Source organism: Cynocephalus volans, chromosome 12 (assembly GCF_027409185.1).
Source record: "Cynocephalus volans isolate mCynVol1 chromosome 12, mCynVol1.pri, whole genome shotgun sequence".
NCBI lineage: Eukaryota > Metazoa > Chordata > Mammalia > Dermoptera > Cynocephalidae > Cynocephalus > Cynocephalus volans.
Genome location: NC_084471.1, coordinates 27,847,807 through 27,870,316, shown reverse-complemented (window position 1 = coordinate 27,870,316; position 22,510 = coordinate 27,847,807). Strand labels below are relative to the sequence as shown.

The 22,510-nt window shown below is 38.2% G+C and overlaps 1 protein-coding gene and 1 long non-coding RNA gene across 3 annotated transcripts in view; one reads left to right on the top strand and one right to left on the bottom strand.

Annotated features, from left to right (window-relative positions):
* The window catches only part of LOC134361033 (uncharacterized), a 44,217-nt gene extending 29,514 nt beyond the window's left edge, over positions 1-14,703 (bottom strand). The window contains exon 1 of the long non-coding RNA XR_010021380.1: positions 14,462-14,703. This is a non-coding gene — a long non-coding RNA (uncharacterized LOC134361033). The remainder of the gene's footprint in view (positions 1-14,461) is intronic.
* The window catches only part of METAP2 (methionyl aminopeptidase 2), a 33,450-nt gene continuing 25,321 nt past the window's right edge, over positions 14,382-22,510 (top strand). The window contains exons 1-3 of one of the 2 annotated variants that reach the window (XM_063075934.1): positions 14,382-14,708; positions 16,513-16,617; positions 22,381-22,446. In XM_063075934.1, coding sequence (XP_062932004.1) covers positions 14,558-14,708; positions 16,513-16,617; positions 22,381-22,446 — 322 coding nt within the window. In that variant the 5' untranslated portion in view covers positions 14,382-14,557. Of the gene's footprint in view, positions 14,709-16,509; positions 16,618-22,380; positions 22,447-22,510 lie in introns of both variants that reach the window. The other variant, XM_063075933.1, reaches the window with a different exon arrangement.

Sequence of the window (22,510 nt, the reverse complement as noted above, 5' to 3'; positions counted from 1 at the left end):
CCCTGGGTACTGGTGCTAATGTTTAATGTTTGGGTTTTTTCAGGAGTTGAAAGGGTTCTTGTCATTGCAACATCTGAGTTGAAGAAGTTTTCCTTTTCTCATAAGGATTATAGTTCTACTACCTCTGCTGTGCACCCCCTTCACTAGAAAAGTCAAGTATGACAATTTCCATATTATACTAACATCATTCCATTATTTAACAATCTTTAGCTAACCTGCATTATAGAAACACAAATTGTGGCAAACAGATTATATGTTTCCTTGGGAGGAAAGAAGAAATAGCTTGAATGAATAAATATATGGTGTTTCCAATGAGGTCATTATTACCATGAAACATAGAGGAAATTAGGGAGGTAATAAGGAACAAGAGGGAAGTAAAAGGATGATCCTGAGAACATCAAAGAACTTCAGACAGTTCTAGTTTGGATCCACACAAAAGGAAAACTGAAGCTATAAAAAATTGTCTTTAGAATACCCTAGACTTTTCAAGAAATAGAATAGGAGAATCTTCCCAACTCATTCTGCAAGGCCAGCAATACCATAACCAAAGGCATCACACACACACATGCACGCAAACTACAGACCAATATCCCTTATGAATATATACACAAAAATCCTCAAAAAAAAAATACTAGCAAACCAAATCCAGCAACATATAAAAAAGAGTATACACTACAATCTAGTGGGATTTATCTTTGAATGAAAGGTTGGCTTAACATCCAAAAATCAATCAATGTAACAACCATATTAATAGAATAAATGATGAAAACCACATGATCATCTTTATAGACACAAAAAACATTTGAGCAAATCCAACACCCTTTCATGATAAAAACATTCAACTAGGAATAAAAGGGAACTTCTTCAACCTCATAAAGGGCATCTGTGAAAACCCCATAGCTAACATGATACTTAATGGTGAAAGGTTGAATGCTTTTCCCCTAAAATTAGGAACAAGAGAAGGATGTTCACTCTCACCACTTATATTAGATATTGTACCAAAAGTTCTGGTCATGGCAATTAAGCAAAATTAATTAAATAAAATAAACAGCATCCTGATTGGAAAGGAAGAAGTAAAACTACCTCTACTTGCATATAACATGATCTTGTATGAGTATATATAAATCCTAAGGAATCCACAAAAAAAGTTATTAAAAATAGTAAATGAGTCCAACAAGGTTGCAGGATTTAAGATTAATATACTAAAATCAGCTTTATTTCTATACACTTATAATAAACAATATGAAAGTGAAATTAAGAAAATTTCATTTACAATAGCATCAAAAAGAGTAAAGTACACAGGAATAAATTTAAAGAAATGCAAGACTTGTACGATGAAAACTATGAAACATTCTTGTAATAAATTAAATAAAACCTAAATAAATGGAAAGATAGTCTGTGTTCAGGATTGGAAGACTTAACATTATTAAGAAGACAATACCACACAAACTTATCTACAGATTCAGTGCAATCCCTGTGAAAATTCTAATGGTCTTTTAAAATTTTTTTGCAGAAATTGACAAGCTAATTCTAAAATTCATATGGAAATTCAAGTGCCCAGAATAGCCAGAAACACCTTGAAAAAAACAACAAAGTTGGAGGACCCACACTTCCCAATTTCAAAACTTATTACAAAATTTATAGCAATCAAGTGTGGTACTGGTATGTGGTACATATGGACAGACATATAGATCAATGGATTAGAATTGAGTTCAGAAATAAATCTTCATACTTATGGTCAATTAAGTTTTGACAAAGGTGCCAAGATAATTCAAAGGGAGAAATAACAGTCTTTCCAATATATGGAAATGGGACAATTGGATAGACACATGCAAAAGAATGAAGTTGGACCTCCACATCACACCATACACAAAAATTAATTCAATATAGATCATAGAATGAGAGAAAATATTTGCAAATCATATATCTAATAAGGGTCTATTATCCAGAGTATATAAAGAACTCTTACAACTCACCAATAAAGAAGACAACTCAATGTAAAAATGGGCAAATGATTTGTATAGACATTTCTCCAAAGAATATTTACAAATGGCCATAAAAGATGCTCAACCTCATATATCATTAGATAAATACAAATCAAAAGTGCAATGAGATATCACTCCACACCCAATAGGATGGCTATAATCAAAAAGACAGTCATTAACAAGTGTTGACAAAGATATGGAGAAATTGGAAACCTCATACACTGTTGGTGGGAATATAAAATGGTGCAGTTGCTTTTGAAAACAGTCTGGCAGTTCATCAAAAGGTTGATCATAGAGTTACCATATGATCCGACAATGCTACTCCTACACAGATACCCAAGAGAAATGAAAACAGATGCTCACACCAAAAGGCGCACAGGAATATTCATAGCAGCATTATTCATAATAGCAAAAAGTAGAAACAACCAAAATGTCCAACTACTGACTAATGAATAAACAAAATGCCGTATATCCATAGAATGGAATATTATTCAGCCTTACAATAGAATGAAGTATTGATATATACTACAACACAGATAAACTTTGAAAACATGCTAAGTGAAAGAAAGCAGACACAAGGGCCGAGCCCGTGGCACACTCGGGAGAGTGCGGTGCTGGGAGCGCAGCGACGCTCCCGCCGCGGGTTCGGATCCTATATAGGAATGGCTGGTGCACTCACTGGCTGAGTACCGGTCACGAAAAAGAAAAAAAAAAAAAGAAAGAAAGCAGACACAAAAAGCCACATATTGCATGTTTCCATTTGTATAAAGTATACAAAATAGGCAAATTCATCTACTCTTAAGTAGATGAGTGGTTTCTAGGGATTATGGGGAGGGAGAAATAAAGTGACTACTAATCAGTATGGGGTTTCTTTTTGGGGTGATGAAGTTTGGGGATATAAAAGTTCTGTAATTAGTGATGATGGTTGTATGACCTGTAACACACTGAAAACCACAGACTTGTACATTTTTAAATGGTAAATTTTATGGTATGTGAATTGTCTTTTATTTTTTTAAAGTGCCCAAGAGACTCAGCCAGTTCCAGCTTCCATCTGTACCAACCTAGAGATTTCAACTGCCAGAGATCAGGTCCTTGAAAATATCTGAGCACCTACTTTCCATCTTACCAGCTACTGCTAGTTTTCAGACCAAAAGATTATTAGAGATCTATTGGTTCTGACCCCCAAACAACTTTATACCAGAGTTCCATTCAGAACCTCAAGGCCAGTTGATTCCATTCATGCATTTTACCTCAGTCATCCTCAGACACTGGAAATGTAAGCTTAGAATTTCTGGATCAAGAGAGCCAACTGAGCATATGTGATTTTTTTTTGTTGTTCCCAGGACCTTATTAAAATGATAGTAAAGGAATAAAAAAAAACATCAATCTACAACACATAGAGTAGAAGCAGGGCTTCAGGGGACAAGGGATATAAAATTTTCTGTTCTCTGAGATTGGATGAAGGAGGGAGGACTCATGAAGAAGGTTGGAGGAGGCACAGCCTGGAATCGAGTAGAATAAGATGCTGTTGAAGAGGGACCCAATTAGCCCTGTAAAACCTCAAAGAAAGTCAGGACTTGCAAACACTAAGTATGCCAGAGAGGAGGATCTGGGGCTTAAAACAAAAGGATTTAAGTTAAAGTCTATGTTGAGAATTCAGTCAACAAGGCTACTGTCATAAGCATAATGCCTGGGATCTAGGTATTTCCCTATCTTCCAGGAACAAAACAAAACAAAACAAAACAAAACAAAAATAGAGGGTTATTTTCTAAAAAAATTGAACAAATGATCTGGGGGCACTATCGAAGTTAGAAAGGAAGTGGACATCTAAGCACCAAGTCCTCTACATACTGGAATTTGGATGACTTTATTTATAAATATCAGAAATCTCTTTTTAACAATAGAGAGATGTGATATCTTACATGTTTGGAGGTAGAGTGACTCTATGGTTTTCCAATTCAGTGGCTGAATAACATCGTTAAGGACCCAGCATCATTTTATCTTTTTGTTTTGTGTTCTTCAAATTTCATCCCCAGGGATTATTCTCACACTTGAAAACATCTAATGAAGAAAAGGGGCTACATTTTCTTTTGTCTTTTTTTTTTTTTTTTTTTTTTTTTTTAAGATTTAGGAAATCTTTTCCAGAAGTTCTCAATGGTTTTCACTTCATGTCTCATTGACTAAAATTGCAACACACTCCGATGCCTAAACAAACCACTGGCAAGAGGGATTGGAATTATTGTATATTAGCTCAGCCCAATCAGGATTTACCTTTGAGTTAAGGATAGGTTCACCTAGTTAGGCAGAGAAGAGTGGACACCTGAACCTACACTGGGTTATGTTAGCAAGGGAAAAAAACTAAAAATGAATTCTGGGTAGGCATCCAATGGTGTGTATTACAGTGATCCAATACATGGTCTGCTGTCCATCCACTCACAGCAAAGCAAAACCTCCCAATTGACAAAGCCCTGCCCATGAATTCATAGTTCACAGTCCGTTTTTTGACTGCATCATTTTAAAATATGAACTGGCAAGCAAAACTCATCAGACATTGAAGGAAAGCCTGCAACATGGACGTGAAAGATCAGGATAAGGACTTCCACTTTCAACCATGATACGGTAAGTGACACTGGATAAGATCTCCCACCATATGCAACTATGAAAGTGGGCAAAATAAATAAAATAAAAATACTGTTCAGACTTGGTCAATGGGAAACCTAGAACTGTGATCCCTGATAGAAGGGAAACAAGTGAAGCAAGTCTCATAAAAACCACAGCTCTTTGCCTGGAGGCACTTTCCAGACCTCAGCCCAGGGAGCATGGTGTTGTCACTGAGCTGGGGAGACATAGGTCGGGTATCAGGGAGAAGCAAGCTGCACAGAGGAACTCCAAGAGTCAGCACAGGGAAAGACTTCACAAGCCAATGCAAAGTATTTCACCTAGATCTAAACTTTCTTTTGTGAACCCTTGATACTGAATCCTACGTGGCCCTGGCCAATAAGCACTTGAAACTTCCACATGGGTCATAATGCTACTGACGTCCTGGCACAGGAATATTGTCTGGAACCATATATACCTTCCCCAAAGTCCAGCCTCAATACATGGACACTCCATAGTGTCTACCAGGAAGATAAAGAAGTTCTACTTTTAAGTCTCTAACTATACTTGTGCAATTCCAATTACAAAGATAAAAGGTAATTTAGGATGTCATTGGACGCAACTAAGATAGGGAAAGTGAAAGAAAGTGAGCTGAGATGCCGGGCACCCTTCAAGCTTTATTAAAGGAAAAGAATCTACTGGGCTGCACTCAAAGTGGGGAACAGCCCAGGGCTGCCCTGGAAATGGGGGACAGCACCAGGTGTGGGGGTGGTAGAGCTTATATAGTGCACCAAGGGCTGGCTGATATAATCAAGGAGGGTCATTATGATAATGTGGATAGGGGTGGAGAACTGCATCCTTGCAAAGCAAAAGGGGTTTCTGTTTAAGTCAGGAGGCTTCTCCTAAAGGGAAGGGGGGGGAAGGGGGGGAAGGGGGGAGGGGGGAAGGGGGGAGGGGGGAAGGGGGAGGGGGGAAGGGGGGGAAGGGGGGAGGGGGGGAGGAGGTGGGCGGCACCATTTTGTACTTGGGCTTATCTAAAGTGGCACTGGTTATGTTGCAGATCTATTAGAAAAAATTACAGAGGGCAAGACAACCACATTTAATGTCCAGAAAGACTCCCTCCAGGAGAATAAAAGAGGAGAGTATTGCTAAAGTCACTGATGAAATGTGTTTGAGATAAAGGATCCTTTGCTTCAGGACAGTGCATCCCAATTGCTTGTGAATGTCCTTTTTTGGTGCCCCCTAACGAACTTGCTCTTGTTAAAGTCACCCGTGGCCTCCTAATGGCCAAAATCAATGATCTATTTTGAGAATTTGTGTTACTTGATCTTCCTGTAGCAGTTGATACAGCTAACCAAACTTCATTTTGTAAACTTTTTTCTCTCCTTACTTCCTCATGATTATTATCCAAAGCATTTTCTCCTTCTTTTCTTACCATTCCTTTAGTCTCTTTAACAGAATTTTCCACCCTTCTCACAAACAAACAAAATCCCCCAAACATCAGTGTCCTCCTGGGTTGTGTTTTGTTTTGGGTCCTTTTCTCTTCTCCCAGAACTCCCTCATTCATGGCCTTCTGCCACATCTAGGCCCTAATGACTGCCATGTCTATATCTCTAGATCCATATTTCTAACTGACTCCTAGATATCTTTGCCTGGATGCCCTGCAGGCATCTGAAACTCACAATGCCCAAAGCTTATCTTCTCTTCCACCTTCTCCTCCTTCATTCCCTATCTCAGGGAGTGGAATCAATCTCCACCTAAGAACCCAAGCCAAAAACGTGGGTGTGATCCTCAGCTCCTCCCTCTCCATGCTCAATGGGCCATCAAATTCTCTTAATTCTACTTCAGAAACATTTCTGCAATCCAACCTCCCCTCTCTAGGCCCCAACCACAGTCTTTGCATAAGTATCAACATTGTTTTTATCAAAAACAGTTTGGCAGGTCTCCCATACCACCAGGCTCTTCCGTCTCTAACTCTTTCTTTAGGATAGAGATTATCAGACTTAGAGATGTCACTGTGCAGAAAAGTTTAAAAAATAGTTTTTGAGAAATGACATAGTGTTGCCTTTTTTTTTCTTTTTATTTTGTCAAGGCACAATATCATCTACTCTCACTGTCATTTCATAATAATAATGTAAAAAGACTATTTAACTTCAAAACTAGAAAGTAGCATACTCTCAGAATAGAATATAGTTCTTTAAATATATTAGGCTTTTTAAATGAAGCACAGTTTCCTGGACAGCAATCACTGATCCAGAATCTAGACTGTTGTCAGAGTGATCTTTCTCAAAAGCAAATGACCATCTCTACATCATGTAAATATTTTAATTTATCTACATGATCTACATACATATCATTTTACTGGCTTTTATGCTTATAAAGTATTCATTGTGCTGACACGCTGTTACACATTTGAGGTTTTTTTTATATTAAAATTTAAATATCTCTTTCTACATATCACCTTGAGGCCTTACAATAAAAGCCATACTCCTGAGGGTAACATAGAAGGCCTTTACAATTTGGTCCCAATTCACTTACTCCTCTGCAAGAACTCTACCCTAAACACACCACATTCTTTCATGTCAGTGGTTCTCAACTAGGAGCAATCCTGCCCACTCACCCCCCCCCCACCCCAACCAGGAGACACTTGGCAATGTTCATGTTACGGACTGAATTGTTCAAAATTCATATGTTGAAGCCAGTGGTTCTCACCAGGAGCAATATACCCCTCCCTACCCCACCGTCACCAGGAGACATTTGACTATGTTCATGTTATGGACTGAATTGTCCAAAATTCATATGTTGAAGCCCTCACCCCCAATGTGACTATATTTGGAAACAGGGCTTTTAGGGAGGTAATAAAGGTTAAACGAGGTCATAAGAGTGGGGACCTAATCCAATAGGACTGGTGTCCTTATAAGTGCCATTTACATTGCATATGTGGTTTTCTACAAGCCTGGAGAAATGCCTTGCCAGAAACCAACACTGATGGAACCTTGATCCTGGATGTCTAGCCTCCAGAACTGTGAGAAAATAAGTTCTGTCGTTTAAGCCACACCATGAGCAGTATTTTGTTATGGCAGCTTGAGCTGACTAATACAGTGTGGAAAGACTTTCGGTTGTCACACTGGGGAAAGGTGGGGGCGCTACTGGTAGAGGCCAGAGATGCTGCTAAGCAACCTTTAATTGTGCAGGAAAGCCCCCACAACAAAAATTATCCAGCCCCAAATGCCAATAGTACCAAGGTTAAGAAACCCTGCCTTATGTGTTGTAGATATCCCTTGGAATGTCTTTCCCCTCTTCTACACTTGGAAAACTGCTAATCATCTTTCAAGTTCAACTTAAATGTCATGTCATCTGTGAAGCCTTTTTCAGTGACTCTAGCAGTCTATCAAAATCATACCTGCACATCTGCTCAAGTAGTCTTGACATCTCAGGAGATAAGACCTTATTTATTGTTGTCTCTGCAACACCTTGCTTTATGCCTGACACATAAGGGGTGCACAATTAAACACTTGAACAGATGAATAAGGCCTGTGTTGTGTGCATATGTTGGGAGAACCAGAAAACAATTACAGGTCTTAGACTCTACAGTTGAACAGAACCTTCAAGATCATTTAGTTTAATTCATCCCTACCCCTCTTTTTTTATTTTACAGATAAGGAAATTGAAGCTTAAAAAAGATGATGTGAGTTTCCAGAGACACAAAGTTATAGCTAAATGATCACTCTAATAAGGAACCCATGTCTCCTCTTTTAAATACAATGGAGCTCTGCTTACTCTTTGCTGATTATGCCTATTTATTGTTTAAGGTGCTTCTTTTGGGCATTCTTAAGGCACACACATAAATGTTTATGTAGCTGTAACTCATATGCATATTTATTATGTTCCACTTGACACTGAATGTATCTCAGGTACATGTGTGATGTACTCATATATGTATGTGTGTGTTTGTGTAATGTAGCCATACCATCTATATATTTTTAAATAGTTATGTAGTGTCTTAGTCCATTCTGGCTGCTATAACAAAATACCAGAAACAAGGTACTTATAAACAACAGAAACTTATTTCTCACAGTTCTGGAAGTTGGAAAGTCCAAGATCAAGTTGTCAACAGATTCAGTGTCTGGTGAAGGCTCACATTCTCATTCGTAGATGGCACCTTCTTGCTGTGTCCTCACATAATGGAAGGGGTGAATGAGCTCCCTTGGGCCTTTCTTTTATAAGGGCACTAATCCCATTTGTGAGGGCTCCACCTTTATGACCAATCACCTCCCATAGGCCCCACCTCCTAATACATCATCTTGGGGGTTAGAATTTCAACATATGAATTGGGGGAGGAGAGGAACAAATATTCAAACCATAGCATATAACTTTTTTTTAACTGTAAAGACATGAAAAAAATTCTTTAAAATTCCTTAGTGTTTCCCTAAATGTTAAGCAATTGGGCTTTCCCAAGTTTTCGCAGTTTTTTTCTTAATATATTTCCTATATGTGTGCCTTGGATATCTAGCCTGTCATATAATTTACACAAATGGAAAATATTCAAGAGTATGGCTTAATAACAGTAATATGAGCTAATAGTTATTACTGTTGTAGACATTGTGCTATCATGAGTGCTTTATATCCATTTAAAAATTTAATTTCCACATCTTATGATGTGGCACTATTATTATCCTAATTTTACAAATAAGGAAACAAATTTCAAGAGGTCAAATGACTTGCCCAAAGCCAAACCACTAGCAGGAAACTTCAAATGTTAGAGCTAATTACACCGTCTATTTTGGAATCAAAATTTTCTTTAGCAAAAATATGTTTGTTTTGATAAAATAGTAAATGCCTTATCGGAATACATTGATTTTATATATATATATACATTTCCTTAGAAAGAAGTATCTCTTTAAGGAAAAAATGACTTGTTTATTATCTGCTTATATGATTAGCCATCTGAGGCAAAATAACTAGATATAATAAGGTAGAAAAAATATTCTGGCCTGTGCTGTTATTGTTACATTTTTTTAAATTACAGGTTCTCTTAGATTATTACTTAGGCTTCCAATATTTCTCATTCCTTGCCTCCATTCAATTTCCTCTTGTAGAGAAAACCAAATGAAGAAAAATAATGAGAAGAGGGAGGTGTGTCATGAGCTGTTATTTTAACTCTAGTTTAGTTACCTCAAACTCTGGAGTGTCCTGGAAAATAATCATCCAGCATAATTTCTATGACCATATTGTTGAGTTATGCGTTGCTTTTTACCACCACTTTAAAATTTTATTTTCTTGACACCTTTCAGGAAAAAAGGGGGGAAAGGCAGGGTACAATTGCTTTGTAGCAAAGGAACAATATTTTGATTTATCATTGCATTTTAGCACCTTTCATTTTCCCCACTGAACAAACTTTATTTTGCATTGATTGTTCTGTACATCAACTTATACTCCAAGCACCTCCTTGTCAAAATTCATCCATTGACTGTATAGGTCCTGCCCCCCAGGATCCTCTGTCTCCTGGGCTGTGTCTGAGTAGTAGCCATGGCTCAAGTGTTCCCAGAACTTAGAGAGGAACTGGGAAGATTCAAAACAAAGCTTGAAGGTATTTTTGATAGAGCAGATGTTACTTATGAGTATGTTAAAAAAAAGCTTCTGATGGTAACATTAGCACCAAAAAGGATGGGCTTTGTTTGATTCCTCCTGAGGCTGGCCAGCCACATCCTTTACCCCAATCTGAAGATCTTTTAGATCTTTTAGATCCCTTCAAAATCCCTCAATTTAGTGATAGACTAGCTTGCAATAGGAAAGAATTAATAAATGACATATGGAAGGCTTAGTACCTTATTTTATTTTTATTTACATATGTGTCTCATTGAATGCTAAACTTTCTTGATGGTACAGATTTGTGTCTTATTCATTATTGTATCTTCCACCAAGCAAAATTACTCCTAGTCTGCAATCAAGAAATATTTATTGAATTGATCTGAAATTTCAATTGGGAAGGCAGAATATAGAATTATTAGACTTTTGGTATCTCATAACCTGGCGTGGCATTCTAACTCAATTAACTTGCTATATGACCTGGTGCAAGTTGGCTAACCTCTCTCTCTAATTTCCTCAACTCAAAAGTGGATTAAATGAGATAATGAATGTAACATGCTGGGCATTTCTTAAGTGCTATTTATACAATGAATATTACTGAGCTCCTACTGTGCTTTAAGTTTGAGGCAGGTGCTGGCGATAGAATAGAAAAGATGTGGGGTTCCTGCTTCATAGAGCTCAGGGTAGTTGGGAAGACAGAGAAAAAATAGTCACACAAATAAATTAATTACAAATTGTGGTAAGTGCAATGGAAGAAAACGTTCAGAATTCCATGAGACATCGTATGAGGGGTGCCTGATTTAGAGAGCTGTGGAAGGATTCTCTGAGCAAATGGCATTTAAGCTGAAACTTAAAGGATGAGGAGATTCTCTATTTTCCCACTCCCACTCATTCAGCAGCCTTCTTTAGTCTGGCTTCCATCTCTCTACCTAAATAGCTCTTGCTAAGGTCACCAATGGCTTCTGTGTTACCATATATATCTGACATTTTTCAGTCCTCTTACTTGCTCTCTTAGCAGCACTCAACACAGGTGATCACACCCTCCTTCTTGAGATACTGTCTTCTTTTGGCTTCTCTAATAATAAATGCCTCCTGATCTCCTTATCCCTCTCTGACTGTGTCTTCAGCCCCCTTTGAAGGTTCATCTGCCCCAATCCATCCATTAAAAGTTCCCAAAGGCATAGTCTTAGTTCCTCTTTTCATCTTATTCCAGACTTACATTGTCTGATAAAAATATAATGTGAGCCACTCATGTTATTTAAGATCTTCCACATATTAAAAGGTCAAAAGAAAGAGGTGACAATCTTAATAATGTTTTTAACTCAATATATAAAAAATTATCATTTCAACATGCAACCAACGTAAAATTATGAACAAGAGATTTTACATTATTTTTTGTATTCAGTCTTTGTAATCTGGTGTGTATTCTAAATTATGACACATATCAATCTGTACTAGCAGCATTTTAAGTGTTCAGTAGTCATACATGGTAGTGGCCACAATATTGAACAGTACAAGTGTGAACTCTAGAGTTTAAATCCCCTTGCTGGGTGACCTTATCTCTGTCAGGGTTCCAATTCCCATCTATTAGCTGATGCCTCAAATTTCATATCTGGCCCCAACTTTTCTTCTGATCTCCAGTTCCTTACAGCCATCTGTCCTCTTCACATCTCCACTTGCATGCCCCAAGACACCTCAGACTCTGCATTTCTCACATTAAACTCATAATCTTCCCTTTCAAATCTGGGAATGTTTTACTATCTTTGTTATTGACATTACCATTCATCCAGTTTCACTGGCAGTAATCTAAGGGGCTTCCTTGATATTTCCCTCTCCCTCAATCCCCTTATAAAATTCATCACCAAGTCCCGCCCATTTTATCTCCCAAATATCTCTTAAATCTTTTCAGTGTCTCCTCATAGCCATCATCCAAGCCACTATCATCTCTTGTCTGGACAACTGTAATAGCCTCTAGACTGGTCTCCTTTCTTTCATCTGGCCACCCTCAAGTCTACTCTGCACACTGCAGCCATGGTGGTATTTTAAAAATCTGATCATATTAACTGCAAATCTCATCAGTTAACTATTCCCTCACCCATGAAAATACATCAGGGGTTTCTACTGCTCTTCGGACAAAGGGATAAAGCCCTGGTATGGTCTAAAAGGCCCTCTGTAGCAGCCAGCCACACACACACACACACACACACACACACACACACACACACACACACACACACACACACACACACACACACACACACACACACACACACACACACACACGCATTGTAAGCTCTCCCTCCACCCTTTTCCTTCTTCCAAAGCCTGTACTTACTTTTCCAGTCTCATCATATCACATTCACTCCCTCCTTCACCTCTTTGCATTTCAATCATTCTACCATTTTTTAGTTTTTTAAATGTGTCATACTCCCTCCTGTTTTACAGACAAGAAAACCAAAGCTCAAAAAACATGTGCGCTGTCCAGAAACACGATGTTAGAGCTAGATTACCACTCTAATACTAGAATTACTATTCTTATTGTTTTTTTGGCAGCTGGCTGGTACAGGGATCCAAACCCATGTAAAATTTCATATTCATATTACAAGGCTGTGCTCTAACCAACTGAGCTAACCCGCCAGCCCCATGTCTCCTCTTTTAAATATGATGATTCTCTCCTTATTTTCCTTTTGTTAGAATATTCTCCATAAACCCTTCCCCTCCCCTTTGCCTATTTATCCTTCAGACCTCAGCCTAACTTCTACTTCATCAGGGAAGCTTTACTGGACCATTCTATCTAGGCAAATCCCCTTGTAATATGCTCTTACTTCACTAGTTGTAAATTTCCTTTAATTAGCATCATTGCTTGATTAATGTCTATTTCTGTTAATTGGCTTTATGATGACAAGGACCATATCTTGTCTTGCTCTCTCTATATTGTCAGATCCAGGCACACAGTAGGCATTGAATGAATGGATGGGTGGATGGATGAATGAATGAATGAGTGAATATATCAGCCAGGCAAAGAGCAGCCCAGACAGAAGGAACAGTGAGTATGAAATTCTCCAAGGTCAGTAAGAACACTGAGAGCTGGAGCTAGAAAGAGAGTAGAGAGTCTAGAGACATAGGCTGGGGCTGGATCATGCTGGGCATTTTAAAGGATTTTGAATAAATGGAAGCCACTTCTTTTGGGGGAGGGGATTGTATTTAGTTCATCAACTTTTATATTGCTAACTACCAACCAGAGAAAGCAATTTAAAATCTAAATAGAGATATATTTAGAGACAGAAATAAAGATATGTAAAAGAATAAGACACTAGTTTTTAGTAGGATGGGATAGGTGCTGCCTGGACCTTTAAGAAAAATAATGTACTTTTATGCAGCTGTGGTCAGAGCCTGTGTAAGGTTTACTGTAAAACCACTAGCAAGAAGGCCCTTAAAGACATTTTGATGCTGATGAAACTTGGTGCCTAAGTTTAAAACTAATGAAAACACCTAAACTCTCTAGGTGGATAAAGAGCCATATTCAGGAGAAATTGAGGAGTTGGTGTAGGTAGCCAATCACAACCCATTGAGGCCACAAACTAAATCCCAAACTGCAATTTGAACATGAGACTCTCTCATAAAAGTTTGTAGGTACATAAATGGGCGAACTTCAATTACATTCTGGTGAAACATCCAAAAGAAAAGTGCCCAGAAATAGTGAAATTGGAGCGCGAGCTTTTGCATTAATGAGAGAGGCTGTTGTGTCCCCGCGTGCCAGGACCAGTAATTCTTGTCAAGAATTGGTAAACAGCAGGAGTGTGAGAGGATCTCATCGTGATCTGGCGGTTTACGGGTACATGAAACTAACCCGGAATTCCAGGTTCCAAAATTCTCTAAGTGCCTAGACAGCCTCGCCCAGAGCTGTGATTGTATCAACGCAGTCCTTTTGAGTCATTAAAAAAGAAAACGAAAAAAAGGAATGTGTACAAGTGAACACATTTCATAGCCTCTCCCCCCGCTTCCAGTGCAATGTATAAGACCGCGAATATAAAACTTTTGGATTTCAGCAAAGAGGCCCCCCCTCGCTTTTGCAAGCCGCCCCGCTCCACGACCCCGGCATAGGAATCTCCAGCTCACTCCGGAGCTGAGGATCCCTGTAAGCTTTACCCTACGCGGGTAGATTAGCACCGGGAATGCCAGAGGCGCGGGAGGAGTTAGGCGTTTGGTCTGGCCCCAGCGCCGCTCCAGAGGCGATTCCGACGCCCAAGCCGAGTCCTCCGCCATCCCAACATTCCTTGCGCCCCTACCACAGAGAGCAGTTTCCGGCGTCGCTTGTGTAGGTGGGTGGAGGAGGAGTAGGCCCTCGCCGCTCTGACTCGCTCCCTCGCGCTTTCTCGGGGAACATGGCGGGCGTGGAGGAGGCAGTGGCCTCCGGGAGCCACCTGAATGGCGACCTGGATCCAGACGACAGGGAGGAGGGAGCTGCCTCTACAGCTGAGGAAGCAGCCAAGAAAAAAAAACGGAAGAAGAAGAAGAGTAAAGGGGCTGGCGCAGGTAAGGGGAGTTTTATGTGTTCCCAGTACCCTCCAGGAGTGGCCGAACAGCTTGGCCCAGGCCCGAAGTGGGTGGCAGGGACCGGGGACCCAGAGCACGAAACTAGACTTATTCCTAGGCCTGAGTGGGTGGCAAGGCCGAGCCCCAGATTCCCAGTCCCGAGGAGAGGCGGCTTCTCTTGTGGGACCAGAGGGCTGGTGGAGGTGGGGTGGGGGAGGAAAGAGTGCCTCATTTTCCCGTGTGGTAGCTCTTGGGCCGCTGGGCCCGCGCCCCTATGTTGCCAGAACTCAGGTCCCATACAGACCGTGGAACGGACTTGGAACCGTGCGCGGAGCACAACCCTACCATCTTCCGCGCGCTTTGGCCGCCTTCGCAAAAATCCGGTTCTGAGCCCTACTGCCGCCTCTTTGCTGGAGCAACCTGGGACGTATTTTCATCGTGGGTGGGGTGGACAATTGTAAAGCCTGACCGTACCCCTTTCCCCCCACTTTTGCGGTTTACATTGGGGTTTTTGTTGCGGGCTGTACTTTTTGGGGTGTGTACGCCCGCGCGTTCGTGTTACTGAGTAGCAATTGCAGAATATGCGGTGGTGGTGCGAATTTTCACCTGCCTAATCCCACGCATCGTCAAGGTTTAGGGCCTTTAGGCCTGAATTATGATGCCACTTGCAGGCAGTGCAGATAGGGTATCCTGTGGCCCGGATGGAACTTCGCGGGCCGTGCACACTAAATCCACCGCTAAGGCAAGGCAAACAGCTAAAAGTTTACAATTGGATCATATTATGAGCTAAGAACTTAAACGTCTCATTTTGAAAAGTCAGTGTTTTTGTTGCACAAACTCCTTTATTTTAGGAAAAATTGTTTTGACCTGTTTCTAATTAAAGTCAGCCAGAGAAAGAATGAGGGTAAAATGGAGAAACCAGAAGTTATTAGTGTGGAATTGTGAGGAGTAGGAGAGGCCTAATCTACATCTTTTTGAAATTTTTATTAGCTGGGAGTGGAAAAAGTTGAGGTTGCTGGGACTCTTCCAGGTCAAAATTTAATCCCAGGACATCCTGGCTTTCAGATGAAATTCAAACTCTGCAGTTTTATCCTTTAAGGTGTTCAGCAGACTGATCCTAATATATTTTTAACAGTTGTTATCTCTCAATATGAGTCCTCTTCAGTAGCCAGAATGTCACTTCATTATGTGTTACCTGGTTCATTATGTGTTACTCTTTCTTTCTACACATACATATTGCTCCTACAGCTAGAGTGCAGTCACTCCCAGAGCAGCGGCCTCTTGTGCTTAGATGTTCAAAAATTTTGTTTTTCAGTGATGGGCTATCTTTTCCTATTTATTTTGATTTTACCCAGCCCATCGTTGCAGCTTTTATCAAAATTGAAGGCTGGAATTTTCCTCATGAATCGTCTTCTTTCTAAGACCTTCAGCATGTATTGTCCGTCTTATGTTTTTGTCTGGTAATTAAAGTACTGTATTTGTTGTAGTCTAATTGCTGAATACTTTTAAAAGTTAAACTACTTAACGATAGGGACCAACTCACACTTTTGTTTATACTTTAGCTGCTAGCATGTGTAATGGATATTTTGTTGAATGAATTGATGAATGGATAATACTACTTAGGTAGGGAAGGTATTTCTCTGTCATTAAACAGATTCTTTTATATTCACAATAATGTTTCTGTTTTTGTTTCTCGATCACTTATCAGGGAAAGATTTGTGAATTCTCCAAGATCCTTAGAACATATTCTAGAAGGAAAGAATCTTTATTAGATTTAATTTATGCTGTTTTATTTGATCAGCAGGGCAACAGGAACCTGATAAAGAATCAGGAACCTCAATGGATGAGGTAGCAAGACAATTGGAAAGACAAGCATTGGAAGAAAAAGAAAGAGATGATGATGATGAAGGTAAATAGTTAATTTGATATTTGCGATTAGAAAAGGTAGAAAATGTGACATTCTTTAAGCAAAATATATTTATTTGTCTGTATAGTCTGTTATTCTCTGATATTTCAGTTGTTAAATCCTTAATTAATGTCACAGGTAAAAAGGAAAAGGTATTTATTAGCAACTCTTTAAAACATTGGGTATGTTGAATATACCCAGCTTTTTAAAGAGTATGTTGAATAGCTGCTCAGATAGCACAGATCTCCACTTGCTAGAAGGCCAAGTGGTAGGTGAGTATTAATAAAATAAAATTGAGAGGATGTTTATTTAATATTTTTTGAGCATCCAGTATGTACGAGCATTATCCTAGGGTGCTTTCACATGCATTCTTGTTTTAACCTCATGAAAACAAATGAAGTAGCTGCTGTTCTGATTTTACAGATAGAGAAATGGTGCTTATGTGATTTGTTCAATGTGACAGTTAGTCTGTGTAGCCTAGTGCCTGATCCCAAGTCTTTTTCTTTTACTGTCTATACTTTTCTTCATTCTCAAAGGAGCATATTGATGCTTCTAAATTCTGTAATAAATTCCCTGACCCTAGCGCCTTGTGGATATTTGGGTACTTAGGATTTCTTTTAAAACAGCAACTGCTGGAATTCTAGTAGTTGATTCCACCAGTAAGACAGTGGAGGGAGAGAAGATTAGATAGGAAAACTGTTGTTATTCTACAGCCTCTTATGGCAAAGGGGAAGATAGGGCTTTCCCATTCTTTGAGTTTGTGATTATATCCTGCCGTGACCACCTGTACCACCGCAAGTACTACCAGCCTAGAATTATGCCTTTCAACCATCAGTAGGAGCTGTATTTACTGTGTTAGGGTAATGTCGAGTAGTTGTTTTTTCTTTAGAAAGATATGTTCTCTGCTTTCAAGAAGCTTACAGTCAACATTTGGTGGAAAAAGTGCCAAGATTCCAGGGAATTGTTAGCTTTTCCTCTTCTTTGAGCAAACCTTCATTCTATCTTGGTTTATGCTTCAGATTATGCACATATTTTGAGCTCTTTAACAAGAGGTTTGTTAATTCAGGGTAATGTAGTAGGTTGCTATAGATCCACTACGTGTAGAATATCACAATGCTAATCTTGAAGCGTGCCTTTGTTCTACTGCACCTCTGCAAGGTTGTGTGAATCTCCTGACATTGAAAGGGAAAATTTTTGCTTGTCAGATTGGAAATCTTTAATGTATTAAAAATGATTTTAGGAATATTGGTAATTTTTTCCAGTTTGAATTAATCATTTTCCTAATTGATTTTGATAATCAGGATCAACCAATACTACTAATCTATTGTTATGAGAGGTATTGAGGGGATGGAAAGCTAGTATTTCAGACTCTTTTTCCTAAAGGAAAACTGATGGTGTGGTGGAGAAATAAAACATAGAGATGAAAGGGTATTCTGGTAATTGTAAGATTTATTGAAATTTGGAGGTGGAATTGTGGATGAATGTTGAAGGAGTGCTCATTGGAAGGAATTGGACTTAAATTAAACCAAATAGAAGAGACTATTTTGGGTAGGGATACTGAGAAAGTATTCGAAGCACAGTGGACAGTGTAAACTGGCCTTATGAGATGATTCATTGAGGGAGGCTTTAAACATTTTTAAGAATGTTATGAAAGAATAATATTGGTTTTGTATATATGCAGTGTTGTTTAGAGGAGAGAAAATGTATAGGAAAGGCAAGGAGATCATTTTGGAGGCCACTTAGCAATAGCTCAGGCAAATGGTAATTTAAACTGATAGTCATAAATAGGAATAGAAAGGAAGAGTCCAATGAAACAGTGTTGTGGAAGCAGAATTCAGAGGACTTGGAGATTTTCAATAAGAGAGCAGGAAGAAGGAGAGACATTAGTGGATTCCTGGGTTTGAACTCGGATGACAGAATGTTGATGCTGTTAAAATAGTGAAGTTGGGACAGAGAGCTGGTTAGAGATTGGAGAAGGGGGTTTGCAGGCAAAGAAGGTATCGAGTTTAATTTTAGATGTATTAAATTTGAAACTGGAGTATCGATGTGAAAAGTTGATCCTTTGGGCATCTGGCAATGTATTAGAGGCAATTCATTCAATAAATTTTAAGACAGGCTTATTAATGTATAATTTGCCTAAAATAATTATCACCCTTTTTAAGTATATAGATGGTGAGTTGTGACAAATGTACGCAATTGTGTAACTACTACGTCAACCACGATATAGACCATTTTCATTTAACATTTCCATCTCCACAAAAGTTTCCTTATGTCCCCTTGTAGTCATTTCTCTTATTCCACACCCTGACTCTTGGCAGCCACTGATATGTTTTGTCCCTATAGTTTTGCTTTTTCTAGAATATCATGTAAATGGAATTATTCAGTATGCAGCTTTTTGTGTTTTGCTTGTTTCACTTAGCATAATACTTTTTGACAGTCATCCAGTTGTTGCATGTATATCAGTAGTACATTCCTTTTCATTGCTGGGTAGTATTCCAGATTTGTTTGTCCATTTACTGGTTGAAGGATATTTGGGTTGTTTCTAGTTTTTGTTTATTATGAATTAAGTTACTATGAATATTTGCATATAGTTCTTTGTGTAGAGATATATTTTCATTTCTCCTGGGTATACCGAAGAGTAGGACTGCTGGTCATATGGTAAGTCAGTGTTTAACCTTGTAGGAAACTGTCAAACTGTTTTCCAAAGTGGCTATACCATTTTGCATTCTTATCAGTAGTGGTTGAGAGTGCCAGGTTGTTCATATCTTTGGCACTTGGTATTGTCATTTAAAAAATTTTAGCCTTTTTAATAGGTGTGTAGTGGTATGTCATTGTGATTGAACTTGTGCTTCCCTAGTGATATTGAGCATCTTTTGTGTTTTCATTTGCCTTTCATATATCTTTGTTGAAGTGTTTGTTCAAGTCTGTTGTCCATGTTTTATTGTATTGTTTGTCATCTTATTGAGTTGTAATAGTTCTTTGTATATTCTGGATGCAAGTTCTTTATCAGATATATGTTTTACAGATATTTTCTTCCATGCTGTGGGATGTCTTTTCACTTTTTTTTGATGGTATTGTTTACAGCACAATTTTAATTTTGATGAAGTCCATTTTATCTATTTTTTTAATTTATGGGTGGTGCTTTTTGTGTCCTGTCCAAAAAGTTAAATCATTGCTGTCTCTAAGGTCATGAAGATTTTCTTCTATGTTTTTTTTTCAAGAACTTTTATATATTTTTAGCTGTTACATTTAGGTCTGCAGTCTATTTAGAATTAATTTTTCTATATAGTGCAAGGTAAAGGTTGAGGGTTTTTTTTTTTTTTTTTCTTTTGCATGTAGATGTCCACTTGTCATTCAGCAGATATCAGTTGATTTGGGCATAGTGTTAATACAGAAATAAATATGACCCAGTCCCTGCCTATTAAGAATATCCTGGGTTGCCATGAAAGAAAGATATTTGAAAACAACTGTTAGCATATGTGAGTATAGTTTGATATTCAGATCCTGGCTCAAAGAGTTCAGTAAATGGTGGCAATTATTTTTATTGAATGCATATGTTGGACATTGGATAAGGTAATTAGCCTCAGAAGGATGATAGATATGAAAGAAGGACCATCTTATTATCCTATTTTAAAGATGAAGAAACAATGGTTAGAGAGAGGCTAAATAACTTGCCCAAGGACACACAGCTGGAAAGATTTTTAGTATGTTTAAAATTAGTTATACATCTTGAAGCATTTGTTTTAGGTTGAGTCTAGTGTATATAGCAGTATGCTAGACACTGAATGCTTTCCAGAGTTAAAAATGATCTTATTTACACTTCTGTCCTTATTGTCAGGCACTTAAGAACTCAACAAACATTTAATGGAATGAAGAAGGTACTGTTAAAGTTGTAGTGCAGAATATGTGAATTAGATGATATGGCGCATGAAGGACATTGAAAGCTGTGTTTCCCAAAACATTTTGTGTTATTTTTGTTAGGCTTTTGAATCTAAAAACCAATGAATAAGTCAGCAATATTTGTGTTTCCACTGTTTTCTTTTGCATAGTAGGTAGGTTTCGGTTAATTTTATAATATTGAACCTAAGAAATTGCAATTTTCTAGGTAAAAAATTGTCAAATATTGGCAATTTCATATTGTTCAACCCATGTAAGTCCTAGGTCATGTTTCCTCTCTCTTTGATAAATTGCTGCTTCCTATTTCTTACTTAAGTGAAACAATAAATATAAATAAGATAAAGTAAACTAAAATAACATTTATTCATTTGTTGAATAAACCAAATACCATGTGTTTGCCACTGTGCTTAGTTTAAGGGATAGTGCTTAATTCTTAAGGTACCCACGGATGAGTAGTGTAAACCAATAATTGCAATTTTGTGTGATAATTAAAAGACTATTGTAGGTAGGGTTGTGGGAGAATTTCTTTTATGGCTCTTCTTTATCAATTTGAGAGTAAAAGGGGAACGCTTCAAGAAGAAAATGTAAGAGTCATTTGACATTGTTTTTATAAGTATGGATTTCACTATCTAAAATTATTGGTGAGTTACTGCCAGTAGGCGAAATGTTTAAAAGAATACTACATGGTGAGCACGCTACTAGACTTGTCAACTTCTGATTGTCCAGGATAGCATCCTGTTCATCTTTATTTCATAGCAGTATGATTTGTGAATAAATTTGGGTACTTCAAAAGTAATTGATGAAATTTATTGAGCGGCATTTTTAGAAATTCAGACATATAGGTCTATTTTTGATACCTTTATTTAAAATGTTCTATTCCTATTTGTTTCATCTTGTCCTTAATGGTCCTTAACCTTTTCTCAAAGTTTAAGGGTTTGGGCATAGGCTTCATAGAAGATGGTTATAAAAACTTGCAAGCAGTTTCATTGCTGTTTTGGGTACTCTTTTGCCAACCATTTTCCAAAATAGTTGTTAACATCAATTTTGGGGCATCGAGCTCTTTTGAGAATTTGAGAACGGTGAGCCTAGGAAAAGTATAAATGCCCACTGATGTTTGCATACAAATTGACCCAGAAGAAGAACTCTTTCTCTGATAACAGCTATGTAAGAAAAGACATTATAAAATATGAGATCTAAAATATCCCTCCATAGATTAGGAATCAGGTGACATATATTCTTGGTCCAGTTCTGCATTTGGGATTATCTTAGGCAAGTACCTTAAACATTCATTACTCTACAGGGTTGCTTTGAGGATTATATGAGTCATGACATACAAGTTTTTAACTGCAAATCATATGTAAACTGTAACTGCTATTATTTTAGGTGAAGTGGCAGGACCATTATTATTGATATTAAACTAACACTAGTTATTTTTCCTAGCTTCTTGTGTGTGTGTGTGCGTGTGCGCGCGCGCGCGCGCGTTGCTGGCTGGTAGAGGGATTGAACCCTGGCCCTTGGTGTTAACAGCACCATGCTCTAACCAACTGAGCTAACCACCCAACCCTTTTCCTCACTTTTTAAAAAGGAAGTTAATGCATTTCTTGTTCTTAAAATTCTTATTCAACAATTCTTTTATTAGAGTAAGTTAGAGTAAAATTTACTAGTGCTTTTGATTACATAATTCAAACTCTGATACTTAAATTTAGCAACATACAAAAATATTTTAAGAGTATTGGGTGAACTTTGTCATATGCTATTTAAGAGGCATTGTATGTAGGGGTGTGGGTGCGCACCTGTCTCCTTGTGCTTGCTTTGTCCATCTGCTTATGAAGTTTAAATGAATATGTACTTTAAATTGTCTTTTCTTAGATGGAGATGGTGATGGAGATGGAGCAACTGGAAAGAAGAAGAAAAAGAAGAAGAAGAAGAGAGGATGTTAGTGTCTTAAGTTAATCTTACTTGATAAATTAGAAATGATTTTTAGCCCACAGGTTTGAAG